The sequence below is a fragment of the Mesoplodon densirostris genome, chromosome 12 (genome assembly GCF_025265405.1).
Source record: "Mesoplodon densirostris isolate mMesDen1 chromosome 12, mMesDen1 primary haplotype, whole genome shotgun sequence".
In the NCBI taxonomy this organism is placed as follows: Eukaryota; Metazoa; Chordata; class Mammalia; order Artiodactyla; family Ziphiidae; genus Mesoplodon; species Mesoplodon densirostris.
The window spans coordinates 12,413,056-12,433,144 of NC_082672.1; the positions used below are offsets into that span (position 1 = coordinate 12,413,056).

The 20,089-nt window shown below is 42.1% G+C and overlaps 1 protein-coding gene and 1 pseudogene across 3 annotated transcripts in view; one reads left to right on the forward strand and one right to left on the reverse strand.

Moving 5' to 3' along the window:
* Positions 1-20,089, reverse strand: part of TIAM2 (TIAM Rac1 associated GEF 2) — a 232,760-nt gene that overhangs the window by 57,625 nt on the left and 155,046 nt on the right. For 2 of the 3 annotated variants that reach the window (XM_060114497.1, XM_060114498.1), the window contains 6 exons: positions 17,356-17,427; positions 9,741-9,902; positions 8,243-8,347; positions 7,983-8,061; positions 4,332-4,424; positions 3,289-3,552 (listed from right to left, as the gene is read on the reverse strand). In XM_060114497.1, the coding sequence (XP_059970480.1) occupies positions 3,289-3,552; positions 4,332-4,424; positions 7,983-8,061; positions 8,243-8,347; positions 9,741-9,902; positions 17,356-17,427 (775 nt within the window). The remainder of the gene's footprint in view (positions 1-3,288; positions 3,553-4,331; positions 4,425-7,982; positions 8,062-8,242; positions 8,348-9,740; positions 9,903-17,355; positions 17,428-20,089) is intronic. The other variant, XM_060114499.1, reaches the window with a different exon arrangement.
* Positions 6,115-6,295, forward strand: LOC132499801 (small integral membrane protein 30-like; annotated as a pseudogene).

Below are 20,089 nucleotides of genomic sequence, written 5' to 3' on the forward strand. Positions count from 1 at the left end.
CCGGTCTTGCATATTTTAAACACCCAATAGGGCTCAGTGAATATTCAGCCCAGACAGTTAAGATATACCCAAAACAGCTGCTGAGGACTTCTTCTTCCTCCATCTTCTGATGTTCTTACAGTTTCTATTCAAAACAAACAAACAAACAAAAATACCAGGTCTTCCCTTCCAGAGAGCCAGCTGTGTGGTTTTTATTAACAGGAAAAGGACTGGCTTCTCCGGAAAATAAAACAGGGAAAGCTTCCTTCTTTTCAAGTACCAGGCTGCCTTTGGTAACGCTGAGAGCACATGAAATTTAGGGAAAGGCAGACTCTGAAATGACCACTCCTAAGTATCATTCAAAGTTGTATGAAACATTGTTTTCCAAAAATCACTTAAATTCTTTTGTGTAATTTTAAAACTTTTTTTTAGCACGAAAGTGGGACTACTGTTTCCTAATTCATCACCAAAGCAAGTCAAGGTAACCTTTAATGAGCCCACAGGATGGGGGGAGGGGAGAGGAGACTCCCGTGTTCAGGTGTCCTGCCCCACAGGAACCGGGCTGCACCCGGGCAGACACCGACTAGCTCAAGCTCTCGGCGGCCCGTTGGGCAGGGACGGGCCGCCGTGAGCTTGAGCTAGACGAAGCCTCGTCTTCCAGGTGAGGAATCAAGGCTCAGTGTCCTCATTCGGGCTCCCCCAGATGCAGTCTGAGCCAAGGTCGTGGCTACAGAAGTTTATCTAGAAGGTGATCCCAAGACGCCCAAGCGAGGGAGTGAGGCCAGGGAGACCAGAGCGCAGAAAGCCCAGAAAAGGTGTGAAATGAGGTTCCACGTGCAAGAGGAATCAGCTCCACGGGGGCCTCTGAAGAACGGCGGGGTGCACCCCAGAACTGTCTTGGCAGGGGATAGCGCAGCTGGGGTGTCATCCACCGATGCCCTCTCCTCCCTAGCTGAGCACCGCCCCCAAGGTCACACAACCTGTGAAGGGCGGGCCCAGACTCAAGCCCAGGTGGGACTCAAAGCCTGCCTGCCTGTCACCACACCATCCACCTTCCCCACTTCCACAAACACGGGCTTCTCATGCCATCGGGATGTTAGGCTCAGCTGAGAGGTGCCCTCTTTTCTCTCTCGTCTCCCTTATCTTCTTCCCTCCATCCCCCCGACACGCCCCCAACCTTAAAAACAGACAGGCTTCCTTCTGAGATGTTCACGCACAGGCGTTTAACTTCCTTCACAAGCTACACAACTACTTCAAAAAAGAAAATAAACCAAGGGGGCGGGGGGGGTGGGGGAGGGACGGACTGGGAGTTTGGGGTTAGCAGATGCAAACTATTCTATACAGAACGGATAAACAACAAGGTCCTGCTGTAGAGCACAGGGAACTGAATTCAATAACCTGCAATAAACCATCATGGAAAAGAACATGAAAGACAATGTATATATATGTATAACTGAATCATTTCGTTGTACGGCAGAACTTAACACGACATTGTAAATCAACTATACTTCAGTTTTTTAAAAAAAACAACAAATTGACAGAAAAAAAGAAAGAAAAGAAATCAATTCCATATTTGCCAAGCATTTGGGAAAGCAGTCCATCGTGGCTGTTTTGTTTCCAACACAAGCACATTACTCGGAAGCAGTGGAGGGCACAGACAGTAAATCCCTGGGGAGAAGATGCTTCATGCCCACAGAGCACGGTCTCACCAGGAAGACAGGGTGGTGATAAACCACCCAGGGAAGGCTGAGCAGAGGTGTGCACTGCATCCGTGCGGGTACCTGCGGCATACACGGTTCAGAGCAGGGTGGGAAAGCCCTGCCACAGGCTAAGCTAAGCCACCTGCACACACTGACATGGGTATCCTTAGGTAAGTTACAAAACTGTAACCCATAAGAATGGGTCCCTAGGACAAGAACTCTAGCAGTCATCTAACATATCCAGGCCCTCCTCTTATGCTGTTTCCTTGCCAAAAAAAGAAGTGAAAAACAAGATTAACTGACCTGCTTGATCCTTCACTGTTTGGGGGAAAAAAAAAGGTAAATTTGCCTCTTTTGCTACTTTCTACAGAAATTCATTCCTGCAAGTACCAAAAGTGTTACTGATTCTGCAGTGATTTCTTATTATGATAAAATACATGGAGATACAACAGGCAGTGAATGTATCCCTCCAGAATAACGAATCCAACGAATGGACACACGATGTCTTATGTAGAATACTCAGACCTGTAAGAGCAGCCCAGGGTGGCTGAATGATGGCCCTAATATAGCCAAGTAATTAATTAGTTCCATCATAATTTTGGTTTTATGACACTCCCTTTTATATGTCAATAGTCAATGTAATGGCATTTTAAATTAGAGGGAAACCTCAAGAGAGGAGGAAAAGGCAGTATATACCTTATTGAATCACAAATCTTACAATCTGATTTTTTAATTCCAAAAATGACCTAATAAACTTGTTTCATAATTAAATTGATCCTAACAGCTTCTCTTTTTGTTTTCCATTCATTTTTGGTAATCATGCAGAGATTTCTATTGGAAATCTATTATCATTATAATTAAGTATAAAAATTACTTTGTGTGCCTGTAACGTAAGACCTCACACTTGGTCTACTCTGGGGGCTTGGCCAGCTCCCTCCAGGGGTACAGAAGGAAACCACAGCTTTTCACTGTGAGCTGGAGCCCCTAATTTACTTGACTACAAAATATGAAATATGCACGAATAATAAGCTCAGAAATTCACACCTTCAAATGACTGCCTTACATGGAAATCTCACCTTCAGAAAAATAAGCTGGCACACAATATTTCATTTTTAGGCCTTTACAAAGTTTTAGAATTCATGACCTACATGAAAAGTTCGTAGTTTACTGAGGAAGCAGTACTCAACAAAAGAGTTAAAGAACTGAATTGCATCAACCCTTCTTAGAACCCAATAAATTACTGCAAAATGCCTTTGCCTTACACTCAACTGAACAGAAAAATCAACTTTGGCATTTATGCTGGCTTTCATCTCCTTCAGTAACAAAGTAATTACAATACTAAATATCATGGGTGATTTTTTTTAAGACTGCAATTTTCAAGAAAGTTACTTTGTGCAAAAACCATTATTTTCTATTTTCACTAAAAGAGATAATTACTAAAATGCATGGAATTTTATATCAAATCTACTTGGTTGGCATCTGTGTTCTTCTAAGAAATGAGAAAACATCCTTTGAATAGCTTCAATAATCTCAGTTTGCAAGCAAAATCACAGCCTAAAAATATTAGCTGGTGATACCAGCAGTGAAGGAAGAAAGAACAAAACCTTACCATTTGTCGAATCCTTTTTAAAGTTATCCAGGAATTCCTCCAGGAGCTGGGACTGGTTAGGAGGGGGCAGTAGACCCTTCTGGTCCCTTGAGAACAGGTCACTGTCTGACCAGGAAGAACACAGAGTTGCTTTTGTGTCCGGCGGCCTGGCAATCAGAGTGAGCTCGACACTCTTCTCAGAAAACAGGGCCTCCATCTGCTTGAGGTCAAGATCAGACACAGCTTCCCCATTTAAGGTCATGATTTCATTGCCCTTTCTCAGCCCTGAGGAGAAAGGGGACACAGAGGAAGAAGGAAGAGAGATATTATGAGAGAAATATTTTAAGATGAAAGACGGCTGCAAACTCAAACCGTCTAGCGTTCTCAGGGACTGTTCTGTTGCCACTTTAAAAGAAAGCGCCAAAAGGTGTAGTATTCGGATTCCACTGATAACAAATTGCAGCTCTCTCAGACTAGTATTAGAAGAAATAGTCTGAGAGTCACTCAAATTAATTATTCCTCTATGGGATGTTCAGTGCCCTGGGAAATAACATTTGCCTGTGTCTGTCTGCCTGGCCGGCTCCATCTGTCTGTATGTATGCATGTGTACTGTGTGTGTGTATACTCTCTCTCTCTCTTTCAAAACCACACACACAAATTCTCTCTATATATATACATATATGTGTGTATGTATATGTATATGCATATGCATTTTCAATTCAACTATTAAGTTTACTTTCTTTAAAATTCTAGGAGAAATTGTTTTCTGACAAAATCATAAGAAAATTTCACTAGCCAGACTGCACTGCACAGAATTAAGAGAGAAGAGAGGGGCTTCCCTGGTGGTGCAGTGGTTGAGAGTCCGCCTGCTGATGCAGGGGATACGGGTTCGTGCCCTGGTCCAGGAAGATCCCACATGCCGCGGAGCGGCTGGGCCTGTGAGCCTGCGTGTCCGGAGCCTGTGCTCCGCAACGGGAGAGGCCACAGCAGCGAGAGGCTCACGTACCGCAAAAAAAAAAAAAAAAAAAGAGAGAGAGAACAGAGACACCGTGAGCCACACGGACCTTCCCCATATGCCAGGCCAGCCGGGAGAACATCACTTATAAAAATGCGGCTGAGATGCTGATGCTCATCCACCTGCGCAGTCACTGCAAACCCTAGGAACGAAAATAAAAGGAGAAAACAAGTCTAAATTCATCACACTAAATCAATGGGCAGTACTTCCTTGACCATCTATTCTCATAAGTATGGTATGTTTAGAAAGTCTAAATTACAACTATTCTGATATCTAGCAGGGGCAGAAAAGGGGGAATGTGTCAGATCTAAAGGTATAAGAAAAATGAGTGCACAGCCTTACTCAAAAGTTGAGACAATATATCCATGTTCAGAGAAGCATTATTCACAACAGCCAGAAGGTGGAAGCAACCCAACTGTCCATGGACAGAGGAATGGAAAAACAGAATGTGGTAGAGACATACAGTGGAATATCTTCACTCAGAAAAAGGAAGAAAATTCTGACACACGCTACAACACAAACCTTGAGGACATTATGCTACATGAAATAAGCCAGCCACAAAAGAACAAATACTGTATGATTCCACTTATATGAGGGACTAGACCAGTCAAATTTATAGAGACGAAAAATAGAAGGTTGGTTGCCAGGTGCTGAGGGAAGAAGGAAGGGAAAGTTATTGTTTAACAGAGTCCCGGTTTTGCAAGACAAAAACAGTTCTGGAAATAGATGCTGTTAATGGTGACACAACAATATGAATGTATTTAATGTTGCTGAATTGTCGTTTTAACCATTCTTAACAACTGTTATGAAAGTAAACTTTATGTTATGTGTAGTTTACCACAATTTGAATTTTTTTTAATTTTTTTTAAAAGTTGAGACAAAAAATAGTCTTATTAAAATAAATTAAGTTCGCTTCAATACAAAAATTTGTTCAGAAGCAACTCTATATGGGGCTAGGCACTTTAAGTAGGTGGAAAAATACTTGAATGGTTATAGTGTCCGCCCTAACTAGGACTACATGAGACAACCAGGAGAGACGGCCCTTCTCTGAATGCATCGCCCTCTGTACTCCATGCCCTTGTCTGTGATTCCATGGTGGGAACACAGGTTTCCATGTCTTGGTCCCATAATACTGGGAGTTCCTTGACAATAGGAAGAAAGGCATGTCCCCTGTTTCCTTTGTGCTCAGGCAGAGCCCAGAAGATTGTGGTCACCAAAAAGTATCTTTTCAAGTATCTTCCTTCAGTCATTCAAATGCAAAGAAGATTCACCAATGGGGACTGTGCAGAGTAGAGTAAAGGCCAATAGAAACATAGACAACATGCTCAGTGGGCTTCAGAGGAAAAACCAACTTAACACTTGGGGCCAAACAGATGACGTAAAATTAAGAAACAAAGAACATGTCAATTTTATCAAGTAAAAAAAGAACAAATCATAAAACAGAAATCTTAACATATTATAATGACTAGGATTTAATCAGCTTGAGTCATTTTAAGGAAAATAAGTATGTCAATATATCTAAGACGAAATAATCTTTCTATGGAGATATTTACTGACCATTATATAATTATCAAGTTCCTATGGTAAAAGGCAAAAGATGGGAAGGAACTTTAAGACGCAAGCACAGTCTATAAAGAGCTCAAAGCCAAGTTTAAACACAGACAGACAGAAATGCAAGAATTAAATGCTACGAAGTGAATGGCTGCTTCCTTGAAGGCGCTGTCATGTGGAACCTCTTAGCCTCAGCATCCTGAACTGATAGAATTAAACAAATACCACTTTCTTTGAAACCTTCAGCCTTCAAGAACCAGTCACCTCAAGATCTCAACGTCATGATCTCAGTTTCAACACAACTGTTCCTAGTCCTCTTTTCATTGCTTTTGGTGCTGCCTGTTGCAGCACCAAAAGCAGAAGCCGGAGATACAATCGCTCTCTTGTTAGGTGTGGTTCTCAGCTACAGGCATCTGTGCTTGTTCGGGGGTGTACGCACGAAAGAGAAATGGACAGATGTGACTTTGAAGGGCCTCCTGAATCAAACCTTGCCCTGAAAACCTTTGTGCTATTGAGGTTCAGAACTGAGCTTTGGTGTTTGAAAGTTCCCAAGAAACAGTAAATAGGGTAGTTTCATGGTCTTGGTTATTTCCCTATAAATAGGAACAAATTGATATACTATGTTAAATGGAAAACAAAACGTTTTCTTCACAACAAATAATGCACTGAAAAATGCCGTCTGTAATTTGCATTTGCTAGTTAGAAAGAAGGCCAAAGAAGTGAGATGGCTGAACTTTGCGTAAGTAATATTTCATAGTTTCAGAATTCTCAATCGGAAGAAGAAAACTCTTGCCCAGAAACCTAGGAAACTGCCACGGTTCAGTTATAATCACGGCCTCCTGCATCACTGAGGAGTCTTTTCTCCATATTTTTAATGGATTTTTGTTTTGTTATCTCCCAAGTTAATACTGCACCTAGATATTAAATACAGTTGGTCAAAAAATAAAACTTATCTCTTTGTGGGGGAAAAAGTTTAGAAAAATGTATTCGATGTATCTAATGTTGAAATGGAGAAAAAGTTTAATGTAAAAAAAATACTTTATATTGACATTGAAATGGAGAAGAAGGGCTTCCCTGGTGGCGCAGTGGTTAAGAATCCGCCTGCCAATGCAGGGGACACGGGTTCGAGCCCTGGTCCGGGAAGATCCCACATGCCACAGAACAACTAAGCCCGTGCGCCACAACTACTGAGCCTGCGCTCTAGAGCCTGCGAGTCACAACTACTGAGCCCACGTGCCACAACTACTGAAGCCTGTGCGCCACAACTACTGAGCTTGCGCTCTGGAGCCCACAAGCCAGAACTACTGAAGTCCGTACGCCTAGAGCCCGTGCTCCACAACAAGAGAAGCCACTGCGATGAGAAGCCCGCGCACGTCAACGCAGAACAGCCCCCGCTCACTGCAGCTAGAGAAAGCCCGGGTGCAGCAACAAAGACCTAACGCAGCGAAAAATAAATAAATAAAAAGTTATTTTTTTAAAAAAAAGAAATGGAGAAGAGATTTAATGTTTAACAAAAACAATCTTATATTAACTGAGTAACATCTCCATGGTGAGAAGTACTATATTAAATATAAACCCATTATGTAAGTTAAATAAATAAATGCTATGAAGTGATTTGGGTAACACTGACCCTTAATTGTTAAACTGAAGGCAAAGCAATCAGATAAAGCTTCTTCAAGAAAGTCAGACTTTCAGTTAGTTCTTGAAGGACAGGTCGGATTTACACACTCAGAGAGGAGGGATTGGGGGAGGGAGAAATGAGGGGAGCCGTCCAGGTGGGTGAAAAGCTAAGAGCAAAGACACTGAGACAAAAAGAACTGTTACATGAATCAGAAGTTAATCAGCTTAGAACCGCCCCCAGCACACTACAAATCCATTGTCTTGTTATTATCACCATCATTTCACATTTCTCTTCAATTTTTCCATTCATTCATTTTAATTACTTTGGCATTTTTCACTAATAGTAATACATACCTTTTTAGCCCACTAATATAAATAAATAGAAATGAAGAAAGAGAAAGGAAGCTCAGAAACTATTGTCATAGTTGCTGAAAATGTAAAGAAAAACTATTAGGTCCAAAGATACTGGGGGCAAGCTAGGCAAGGATGGACCAGACAGTTCTCTGATGAGGGTGTTCCTTAACCTTACCGAAGTCAGACACACCCCCGGTCTTTGTGAGCTGCACGTCATAAACATTTAGTGGGAAGACTTCTATTTCATCATAAACCTACAAAAGGTAAAAACCAAAATCAGAGGATTTGATGTCATAATATCTGGAAATTTATTTTGATTGTTTCCAAACTAGATGCCAATTTAAACAGAACTTTCCCCCCAGATTACACATTTTTAAAATTAAGGGGCCACAGATGGGGTTCAGATGTCCCTTTCTGAAGCCAAAGCCCACTCACCTGCTCCTGCATGTATTCATACGGTGCAGGAATACTGTACTCAACGTTCTCATCCACTAATTTTCGAAGTTGGAGGCCATAGTGGCTGGGTTCCAACTGCCTCATCTACAAAGAAAAAGACAATTATTCAGATGTTGACTGTTCTTTCTAAATGCATCACTGTTCATTAAAAATCAAAGTGGAAATTTCTAAAAGAAATATATAATTTGCTGAGTTTAAATCTACATAAGAGCTCAAATTTAAGTAGGCAAAAAGGAGAAAAAGGGACAAATAATTATTTTTAAGGTTTTCTCTAAATGATACCGCTTATCACTAAAAGCAAGAGAGGTAATGTGAAGAAGTATGGTCATAGATATCTGAGTAGAATATATCTCATCATCAGCAAGTGCTCTCTTTTTATAGATGGACTGTACCTAACTTTAAGTTGTTTCCTGTTACTGAAGTAGGGAGATTTGTGAACTGTCAACCATATCATATTCTACAGACTTCAGAATTAGGAATTTCCTATTCCAACCACTTTTCACAAAGAAAGGTATACATGCACACATTCTCTCTCAGACACATTTTCAACAATGACAAATTATCTCAGGCCTCTGTTCTAATTGGGTCTAATTCACCCACTACTTCTGACCTCCTCTATCAGAATGCTTACCAACTTAATAACTAGTATCATAGCTATCGAACAATACTGTTTGCTGTCTGAATAAACACCTGACATAATGGAGTGAAAGGAAATTAAATTCATGATTATAACCTGTGTGTATAAATGTCTGGAATCCTAAGGTGTAAGTCAAAGTGACAAAGGAGGACTGAAATGAACGAGGATCTAGTAAGTCAGTGTTCGTGGTCAAGAGTTACCAAACTCTACATGACTTTTTTACCATTTCATGTATTTGCATTTTCTCTTCAAACTTAAAAATATTTCAGCTCTCCTGCGCCATCTGGTGGTCTGAAAGCATCTGAGCTGATGCTGCTGAGTCTGCTTCATGGATCTCAGAGGGCTCTCTTGAAAATGTATCATAAACTTCCTTTTCAAAATAAAACCCAGTTTGAATAATGAATAAAACCCCATCTCATAAAAATCTCCATGAAGCAACTGTGGATGGTACCAAGTAACTCATTTAAACTGGAGAAACTTGATAAAACTATTTAGGATCAAATCAAAGTAATTCAAAGTTTACACAACTTTCTCATAGAGCACCATCTCTAAGTACCCTAAATAACAACAGCCTTCATAATTATCCCAGATATAGAGGTGTATACAGAATTCCAGTAAGATAGCTCAGGTTCTTCATGAAGGCAAGGGGTCATGACTTATCCTTCTAAGACATGAAGGAAGAGAATGCTAATAATTAATGTGTTAATTAACTAATACGTTCATTGGTTCCTTCGTGTAGAAAGTGAGGCCTTAAACACCATGCAAATTTAGAAGGCACGGGAGGACAACGTGAACGATTATTTCCATTCAGAAGTATATTTCTACCGCAAAATCCACTACCTTGCACGCCAAAGTCAGAATATCTTCTACTCTGTGTTCCGGCTTGATCATCACGGTCACAGCTTGATGGTCCTGAAACTGAACGTCAGTCTGGCTCTCCCATGAGCCGTCTCGGGGAACACGATCTACTGCTGACCCGTATAGGTGCAGCAGCTCATCCACCTGTTTTTAGATCCCAAAGGAAAAGGTGGACAGACTTGATAAGCAAATGATGGAAACTACTGGGAAAATGCCCCCTTAATTTATAGTCAGCCATTTCATACTCCTCGCATCCTGGCTTCTCATGACCCTCTGGGGCAGACAAGCCTGGGATTTCCTCATTTGTTTAACCCACGTGCAACTGAAGCCCTGGGAGGCTGAGCGAAGTCAATCAACTCCTCCTCCCGAGTTCTAGCCACTATGCCTTAGCCCAAGTTAGAACACTGCAGTCACTGACGGGCTGCTTAGTATCTACTCTTACTGCTCTAGAAATTGCCAGCTGACTGGGGCACAGTGAAATCTGCATCTAAGCCATGATCCCAGTGAATTTCAGATACACTCTCATCCACGGCCTCTGACACCCGCCTGCATTCTAACCATGAACTGTGTTTAACTTAATCCAAGCACGTTTCTCTTCTCTCTTATTTCTACTTTTTTTTTAATTAACCCCTAATCCTGGGCTAAATGCTTTTCCATCCTTCAGCTATTTCACATCTAGACACACTTTTAGAAATCATCCCCAACCATACCACCTTTCACAAACTTTTCCCAGGGACGTTTTGCTTCCTAAACGTCACCATCACAGTAACTCCATGACCTCATGCTAATATGTACTTCTATAATTTATAAACAAAAATAAATAACATTCATTAAGCAACTCAGAAATGTTTCCCTCTGCTTAGGTTCTCATATTAGTCTGATGGTAAAGACAAGACTTGGGGATTTAAATCAAAAGACTGATGTTCAAGTCACAAACTCTACCACCTCACCAGCAGTAGGACAGGACATTTCCCTTGCTGAGCCTTGACTTCTATTTTGTAAGAGGGGATAATATTAATATAACACAATTGCTTAAGTTGATTAATTAATAATACAAATTTTGTGAGCAAAGGAGATCACAGAAGTCAAAACACCTTACACACCAGAAAACGTTACATTCAGATCCAACACTATCACATTATTATATCCCACGTATCATACACTAAAGTTGTCATTGATGCTTGACTTTACTTTGAATTCTATGCATTTTTTAAAAACCACAAAGCAAAAGATCCTCCTGTATAGGATCAAAATACTAGAATACATACAGTAAAGAAATTAAAAAAAAAAAAAAAAAACCCAGAACAGGTTTAGGCAAAGAAAGGGAAGAATCAATCTTCCTGTGTCTTTTTAAATGTGGTGGTCGCTCATCTTTAAAGTGGAATTTCTGGATCTGTCACTTTCTGTACATTTTCCTGGAAAGATGATCACAGCCTAGAATGAAAATGAACCTCACGTGCCAAAGCAAAAGGAAAATAAAAAGAGAGAGAGAGAGAGAGAGAGAGAAGGAGGGAGGGAGGGAGGGAGGGAGGGAGGGAGGGAGGGAGGGAGAGAGAGACAGACAGACAAAGGAGCAGATGCCCGGAACCAAGGACACAGGGAACCAGCATGGACACAGGGAACCAGCACGGACAGAAGGAACCAGCATGGACACCAGTTTCCCCTGTAGGGTCCCATCTCGCATGGGTCACATTTTCTTCTCCAGTTAAAGAAACCTCCAGGCACTTCTGCTCATTTGAGCAGTGACTTCAAGCACGTGCATCAGCAACAAGCAGGTACTGCCTTAAAGGCGCAGACCCTGCCTCTCAAACTACGCTTGCTCAGAATCAAACGAAAACCCCAGCAGAGGTCACTGTGGAGTAAGAAACCAGAAAGAGCCCGTCCAAGAGGAAGTCAAATCGTCCTGACGGCCACTGCAAAGCGATTCAGGTCTGCACTTTCAGAGCAGAACAGGAAAGGCATGATCTAGGATGGACCGCTGGGGGAGGGACGGGGAAATACAAATTCACAACGACCCTCCCCTGCCCTCCTGTCCACCCCAGAGAGCCCATACTACACACTGCCAGTTCACTCACCATTCACAGCCCTCTGAGGTCGGCACTGTCCCGACCCTCCATTTAACAAGTGAGAATCATGAGGCTCGGAAACTTCTAGAGACTTGCCCAAACTCCCACAGGAAGCTGTGACTGTCGTACTGTGGGGACGTGAACCCTGGAACCTGGCTTCAGCCTCTCCTCCCCGCCACTGCACTACAGAAACACCAGCCCGGCAGTCCGTTACCTCTCACAAAATGGACACAAGACAACTTTCTGGACTCTTTGGCGTTATTCTGGCCACACACCACCATGTTCTGGCTCCCCTGACACCTCCACAAAGCAGCAGCACTCTCCTGCCTCCAGACCCCCGGTCACCTCCACCTCCTTCACCTGCTTTACCCTCCTCACAGCTTCTGTGCTGAAACCACATATACCTTTCAACCTTATTTCAAACACTACCCCCCCTCTTGTGGAGTGTCTCCTGCTCTCTTCGCCCCCGGACCCCAATTCCACTCAGACGCATCTGCACCCCCAATGTCCCGGTGCAGCACTTAGCGAAGCCCAGCCCACTTGACAGTCATTTCTAGGCTGCTCCCACGCCCCCAGGTGCTGAGATGAATGACAACAGAGGTTCCGTCTTTCTCATTCTCAGTCTCTTTCAGCCCTGCACACAGTGTGTCTTGCACCCAGAACACACCCAGGCCATGGATGTTGAATTGGATGCAATGAGAAATTCACAGTCACACAGAGGCCTGGAAGGTAAAGGCTGTCCATTTTCAGTATCCTATTCGAATCTATTTACACAGTGTCAAGTTCTTAATCCTCCCTAAAGTTTCGAGAAAAAGAACTAAGAGCGGATTACTGAAAGGGAAGAAGTTCTAGGCTAGGGAAAACTGTGCAGGCAAACTCAGAGATACAAAGGACAAAAGAGATGTTCATATTCTATTCGATTAAACAAGGTTTTGTGCCTACAAGTGCTCTGAGGAATCATTTCCTGAGTCTACACTATTGACCTAAGATCATGACAAAAAATGACAAATGAGAAGACGCCTATCAAAGCCAAGGCCATGGAAGGTTCAGATCCTCTCAAGAGATCCTACAGGGAACATTTATGTGTAATTTTTTTCCTGTGCATCTCACACACTCTCACACACACACACCCTAGAAATGTACGCAATTAAAGAAAGGTAAAACCTGGCTATTCAAAGGAAGCTATGAGGATGTAGAATTGATTCATTAATTAGAACTAGAAAAAGAGGAGGCTACTTGGTGCTTACAGATCTCCTAGGCTGTTGCAAGATGTACCCACTTGGAGAAAAGAACTGGACTGATTCCCTCAAGGGTCGATGTTATCCATGCTGAAATCACATGCTTTATTTTCAATAAGCCAGATAAGATATTCTCCTACATTGTTTCTCATAAAAGGAACAGGGAATCGTGAAAATAAGACCAGCAAGTTGATGTATCTGGAAAACTCCTTTCTCTGCTTAGCCTTAAAGGTGCTACATTAATCTTCTAACCACCCACCCAGAAGTCCCCGGTTGGCTACCTCTGTTGAGACCGCTGCATACTCCTCCCACCCACTCCATCTCCCCCTCCCCACAGAATTAGTTTCCAATCAGCCTGTTCAAGGTTTCCAGTTCCTGGAGAAGACAAACGAAACAGCAAAAAATATAATAAACAGACAATGTGGGTCAAATCCCAGCCTTGTCAGGGCTGGTTATCTCATGTCTCTAGGCTTCCTATTTCTTCACCTTTACAAGGGGCTAAAGCGCCCCAGCCTCATGGAGAAATCAGGAGACTGGTGTGAGGAATGGCATTTGAAGGTACTACATAAACTGTAAAGAGCCATAAACAATGTAAAAGATCTGTTTTGGAGTTCAGTGTGGACTGTGGAATTACACTATAGTAGGCTTGACCACTGTAATTCAACAATGGCCACTATAAAGAACTGCATGAGAATCACCCCTTGTTTCAAACCCCTGGGGTATCATGGTGACTACGGGCGCCCAGACCACCGCGTGGTCCAGCGCTGAGTGGTCACGCACGAAATGCGACATCACTGAACTGCAGCCGAGGCCACTGAGGCCACTACAGTTAAGGTTTGCAAATCACTGCCGCCCTCAGGGTAGGGCAACTTCTACAGAAGCACTTCTTATTACTATCACATTCATGGTCCTGAAAGCACAGGTCAAATGACTTCTGCCCCGTGTGCCTCAAGGAGAGAAAAGTGAAACTCCGTGGGTTCTCACAGCAGATGCTTTTGGATCAAATGGCTCATAATTACTGCCTGGATCAGTGAAGGGGAGTGAGCAGCAAAACCACAACCTGGCTGTCGCAAAGGGGCCCACACCGCAGTCGCTGATGAAGGGGAGGCCTATTAGCAAGTGAGATGAGAAGAGAACACAAAAGGAGTTACCGCTCTTGGCTGTCTTAACAACAGCAAAATGTCACAGAGGAGGTGGTGTTTATTTCCTTCTTGGGCCGAGGCCCAAACATCAGTTGATATGAAAGGGAAACAAAGACCTATCTATGTACTATCCATCTGTGCACGTATGGATGTTATGTACGGTTCCAGACTAAATGTTCTATTTAAACAGACCAGAGTTATGGTCAAGAGTAAGCGGTTTCATTCATAGCTTCCATTTAAAAAAAAAAAACAACATGAGCGAGTTTTTTTTTCCAGTTTGGGGCTAACGACTGATGTAACAATACTTCATTCACTCACTGCCGCAGAAAGTTGGGACACCCCAAGCCAATTTTCCAGGAGAGAGAGCCAAGGCCCACGGCTCCACAGCAACTGCAATGAAGCTTCTGGGGTAGCTGCCATCCAGAGCCTCCGTCAGGGATCTGTTGTCACCATCTCCATAACAAGCATCTCCCTCCACATGTTGGTTGAGACTCATTATTACTCACCAAGAAGTACCCTAGGAAAAGCTTTCGTTTTTGGCTGGCCAAAGTGTCCTTTAAAAAATGCTCAAATAAGGGTTTCCCTGGTGGCGCAGTGGTTGAGAGTCCACCTGCCGAGGCAGGGGACGCGGGTTCGTGCCCCGGTCCGAGAGGATCCCACATGCCGCGGAGCGGCTGGGCCCGTGAGCCATGGCCGCTGAGCCTGCGTGTCCGGAGCCTGTGTTCCGCAGCGGCAGAGACCACAGCAGTGAGAGGCCCGTGTACCACAAAAAAAAAAATAAAAATAAAAATAAAAATAAATGCTCAAATAAGACTGGCCTTATTCCAACCTTAACAGATTTCAAATTAGGGTGACTCACTGTTGGACGGTTATATGACGCACCGATTAGAATAGAATATTTTTAAATACCCGTGACCTCCTCCCTCCCCACACTCAGGAATGACTGCCTTTCTGTGTGATGCTAATGGACACAATACACTGTTTACAAACAGACGTTTTGTGCAAGTTATAAATATTCTCCAAGAACGATTAGCAAAGGAAAACTAGTGGAATGAAATTTTAATTATTCAACCAGCTACAGGCAGCATTTTAAGTCCCAGAGACATAAAAAACCAAACACCCTTCATTCTAGTTGCAACTCACTTAAATGTAGTTATCTGAGCACTACAGTACAAAAATGATAAACACACCATTAAAATAGCCCTATATGTCAAAGGAATTTCTTCACTGTTGCTACAGCAGAAGCAATGTTTAGTTAAAACAAACAGGGATAAATGTTTAAACACATATGCCTAGAAAAGAAAAGATGCAATAATTCTCTCCTCTCACTCATTCCAGCGCCAGTGGGACTTGTCAATTAAATCACAAGAAGATCATTTGGTAATTAAAGCCCAGTTTAAATAAACACTAAGCTTAATTCTGACCATTAATGGCTATTTTAGCAAAAATTTATTTTCAAAGTCCAACATAAGTTCTGTTAATAGAAAGTGCTTTGATGATACAATTTCTAAACTCTCAAAGTAGGAATTTTAAGTTGTTATTTAATGCTGGAAGACATATGAAAATTATGGGTTTTCATTACAGATCAAAGAGCTCTTCTCAACCATTAAAGGGCTACATCTAATATAGACAATTAATAGGCAAATTTATTAAGCAATATTATATCCTTAGCAGTGAGTCATGGATTGAGAACACACACACAATCAAGGGTCCTAGCTACAAGTTTGCTTGGGAGACATGACATATACACTTGGTGGGATGACTAACCATAAAGGATTGTAAGAACCAAGTAAATGATAGTGAACTAATTTTTTTTAATCAAGTAAAATCCCTGGTGGATAGTGCATTTTGATCTGATTTTGAAATAAGCTTTGCATGTATATAGAAATAAAGGGGCAGGGAATGGAAATTACTCATTATGAAAAGTCCACCATTTTGATGGTATGTTTTATAAAAAAGGAAGGTATGGATCTGGCTTCCTCAGGGCCCCGTTTGGTCAAAGCTGGCCAAAGGAGGGCACAGAGACCAGCCAGAAGCAGTGCCCATGACACAGCCTCCAGGCACAGGCACCCCATCTCATGACCTGCCCTCTGGCAGCCCCTGACCTCTGTGAGTGGGAGGTCAGGGTAGGGTTCTGAGCAGAGGTTCTCTACCCCATTTCAGGACAGCTCGGGCAGAGTTGCCCCCCAGAGTGGTCTCTATAATAACCATGGAACTGAGCCCATGCTCAGCACCCACGGTTGGGCCAACCTCCCATGGAGGCAGAATAGGTAGTGGTCTATGGTGTATATTTTAGGATCACCGGAAGGTTCCTCACTCACCTCCCCCAGACCCATCACTGGGTCTAACACTCCACCATTCCTCAGATTTTTCAAACTATGGCCAATTCACTGAATTATCCCAATTAATTTGTTAAGTAATACTGCCTACTTCTGCAACAGCACATTAAGTTTGTCCAAGCCGTTAAAATCATGTTTCAACCTCAACAAAGAGTTTAGAGGTTTATTGGACATAAAACCTAAGAGCAAATAATTTGGTGAAGCAGATGGTAAGAGAAATAGATCGTAACATGAAACACAGCTTTAGGGGAGACACAGCTTTGTGTCTTTGAAAAAGACACAAAGAAGAGGCATGAGCTCACCAAGACCACCTTCACCCTACTCCAGAATTCCATTCAGAAATGGTTTTGAGGATTTACTCAGTCAGAAGCTGTCCTGGGGACTAGACGGGGCCCCTGTATTCAGCTCCACTGAGGGCACCAAAGGCTACTGATTCGCAGCATGATGTAATATGTGTGTGAAGCCCCCAGACACCCTGAGAGGAAAATGCAAGTTTGGACTCACCAGACTCTCAAATGATGGTAAGAACTGCTGAGGAATAGGGACGAATAAATGAAAGTTGCTATTTTGAACTAAAGTTGCTTTAGTCTAGCTATACCACTTTGAAGATGGAGTTATCATGAGTTTAGATACCTTCAAAAATACTTGGCATTCTGAAAACATCTTTTACCTACTCAGGACCATTTGAGTTCTAACTTTACGGTATTTTCAACAGATTCAGGTAAAGATTCAGAACTAGCATCCCCTCATTAACATAGCATTTGCGTCATCCAAGTAAAAATAAGATGGCTGCCATCTACAGCAACGTTTACCTCACTGGAGTTATTGGAGCTTTGAGGTAGCTGAGTTCCAGAAAATCCATGGCTGCCACTTGAATCAAATATCTGATAGGCAGGAGGGAAGAAAAGACCCATGAAATGGCTCTGCAATATTCGTTTGGCAGCTACCCTTTCTCAATATTGAAAAATTTAAGGCCTATGACATTTGATAAGATCTTCATATTGCAATGTGTACTATTTACTACTCTACTACATTTAAAGTTTTAACTTTAAAGGTGCTTTTTTTCTTCCCATATGGTTACATATTTTACTTTTCTATGATATATATTATTCAAGTCATCCTGGATATTCTTGATGCTGCTTTTACCAAGAAGTACATGTTTCTGAAGATGCAGAAATCAAAGTTGGCAAAGCCACCAAAATCAAGCTTATAACTGTTTTGTAAATGTGCATAGAAGAAATATTGGGAAGAAATAAAGCTAAATTTTAAAAGTGGCTGTGTTTGGGTAGAGGGACTAGGAATAATTTCCTTTACTTTTTCCAATTTTTATCTTCTAGATTTTGTCGTAGAACACTAAACATTAACAAACAGGCCATTTACACATTTACGGATACCTACTACCTCAACTGCATTCAGTTATACAAATACCAGTGTCATATCTTTTTAAAACAAAAATGTTCAACCAAATGCTTTTGTTTCTCAAGAAATCTTACATTAAGGGCATTTACTACATATGATGGGGTAAAGAGCATATTAGGGTCATATCTAATTGCTAAACGTCAACATTTTATAAGCAAATTATCAAGATATTTATCATTGTCATTTAATTATACAGAATTGGCTACCTTGATTAAAATCAGAATTTGCCTCAAAGACATTATTTAAACTTCACAGAAGTTGAATTCAAAAACATAAGCCCAGCATTAGCCAATGGTTTATAGTTAACTATAGTCTATAACGAGGAAATACATTTCCATTTATAACCAACAAATGATTACTTTCACAACTAAAGTACAAATAGAACCACAATTTTTTTTAAATAAATGTATTTATTTAATTTATTTTTTTGGCTGCGCTGGGTCTTTGTTGCTGCATGCGGGCTTTCTCTAGTTGCGACGATCGGGGGCTATTCTGTGTTGCGGTGCACGGGCTTCTCATTGCGGTGGCTTCTCTTGTTGCGGAGCACGGGCTCTAGGCGCGCGGGCTTCAGTAGTTGTGGCACGTGGGCTCAGCAGTCGTGGCTCGTGGGCTTAGTTGCTCCACGGCATGTGGGATCTTCCTGGACCAGGGCTCAAACCCGCATCCCCTGAATTGGCAGGCGGATTCCTAACCACTGCGCCACCAGGGAAGTCCAGAACCACAATTTTTAAACGTGATATTCTTTCCAATTGTGAGTATAAAAAAACAGTGGCCAAGTAAAAGGGATTCCATGTGAGTTTGTCCTCTTTCAATCAATCAACCCATGTCCCACCACCTCCAGCTTTATTGTTTTAGGATTACAGACGGGTCAAAGAAGTTGATTCTAACCCTGTTACTCACCTATTTCACAAAACTGTTATGCACAATCAAATGTGTATATCCATATAAAATTAGAAAATAAAGTTCATAAAATGTGACCCTCTCTGCCAGCATATTCAGAATAACAGCAACGCATCAGAAGTAAAAACAAGAACTTCCTTGAACTTCATCACAACTCACTTCCCAACTCACTTAAACGATCAGATCATTCTGTGATAGCTCATCTTTTCAACAGTCTTTCAAAAAATAATAACCCTAAAACATATTGCTCAGCAACATAAAAATCATTATCATATACCGTATTAACAGCATTAGGAAATACTTCAGATATGAGTGTTCAAAATGTTCTGAAAACAATTCACTGTCCTTGGGCCACATTTCAACAATAAGCACTCAGGCTATTTTTAACTTGACAAAATGTTGAAAGAGCTGCCTTTCCTCCAGAAAACTAAGCAGCAGCAATGGGGCCCAGTGTTGCAGCATCCAGGTAGACCAAGTCCCAGCCCTGCCCCTCGGCTGCTGCGTGAACAGCCGCAGAAAGGAAGTGACTCAACCTCTCCCAGTCTCAGGCTCCTCATCTGTAAAATGTGATGACAACACGTCTACTTTGTGTCATAAAGATGAAGTCAGCAAAGCATCCAGCACCATCAATAGAATTTAGTTGCTGCTACTCTATTATTAATTTTACATGTTGGTTTTTGGGTTTTTTTGTGGGTTTTTTGTTTTGTTTTGTTTTTTTGCGGTACGCAGGCCTCTCACTGTTGTGGCCTCTCCCGTTGCAGAGCACAGGCTCCAGACGTGCAGGCTCAGCGGCCATGGCTCACGGGCCCAGCCGCTCCACGGCATGTGGGATCTTCCCAGACTGGGGCACGAACCCGTGTCCCCTGCATTGGCAGGTGGACCCTCAACCACTCCGCCACCAGAGAAGCCCTTGGGTTTTTTTTTTTTTTTTTTTACGAAGTTGTACAATCATCATTACCATCTAATTCCAGAATATTTTTTATCACTCCCCAAAGAAACTCCATATCCATTGGCAGTCATTCCCTATGCGCCCCTCCCCCCAGCCCTCGGCAATCACTAGTTACTTTCTGTCTCTATGGTTGTACCTATCCTGGACTTTTAATGTAAATGGAGTTATAAAACCTGTGGCCTTTTGTGTTTAGCTTCTTTCACTTAGCATCATGTTTTCAAGGTTCATCCACGTGGGAGCACGTATCAGCACTTTCTTCCTTTTTTTTTCTTTAGTAT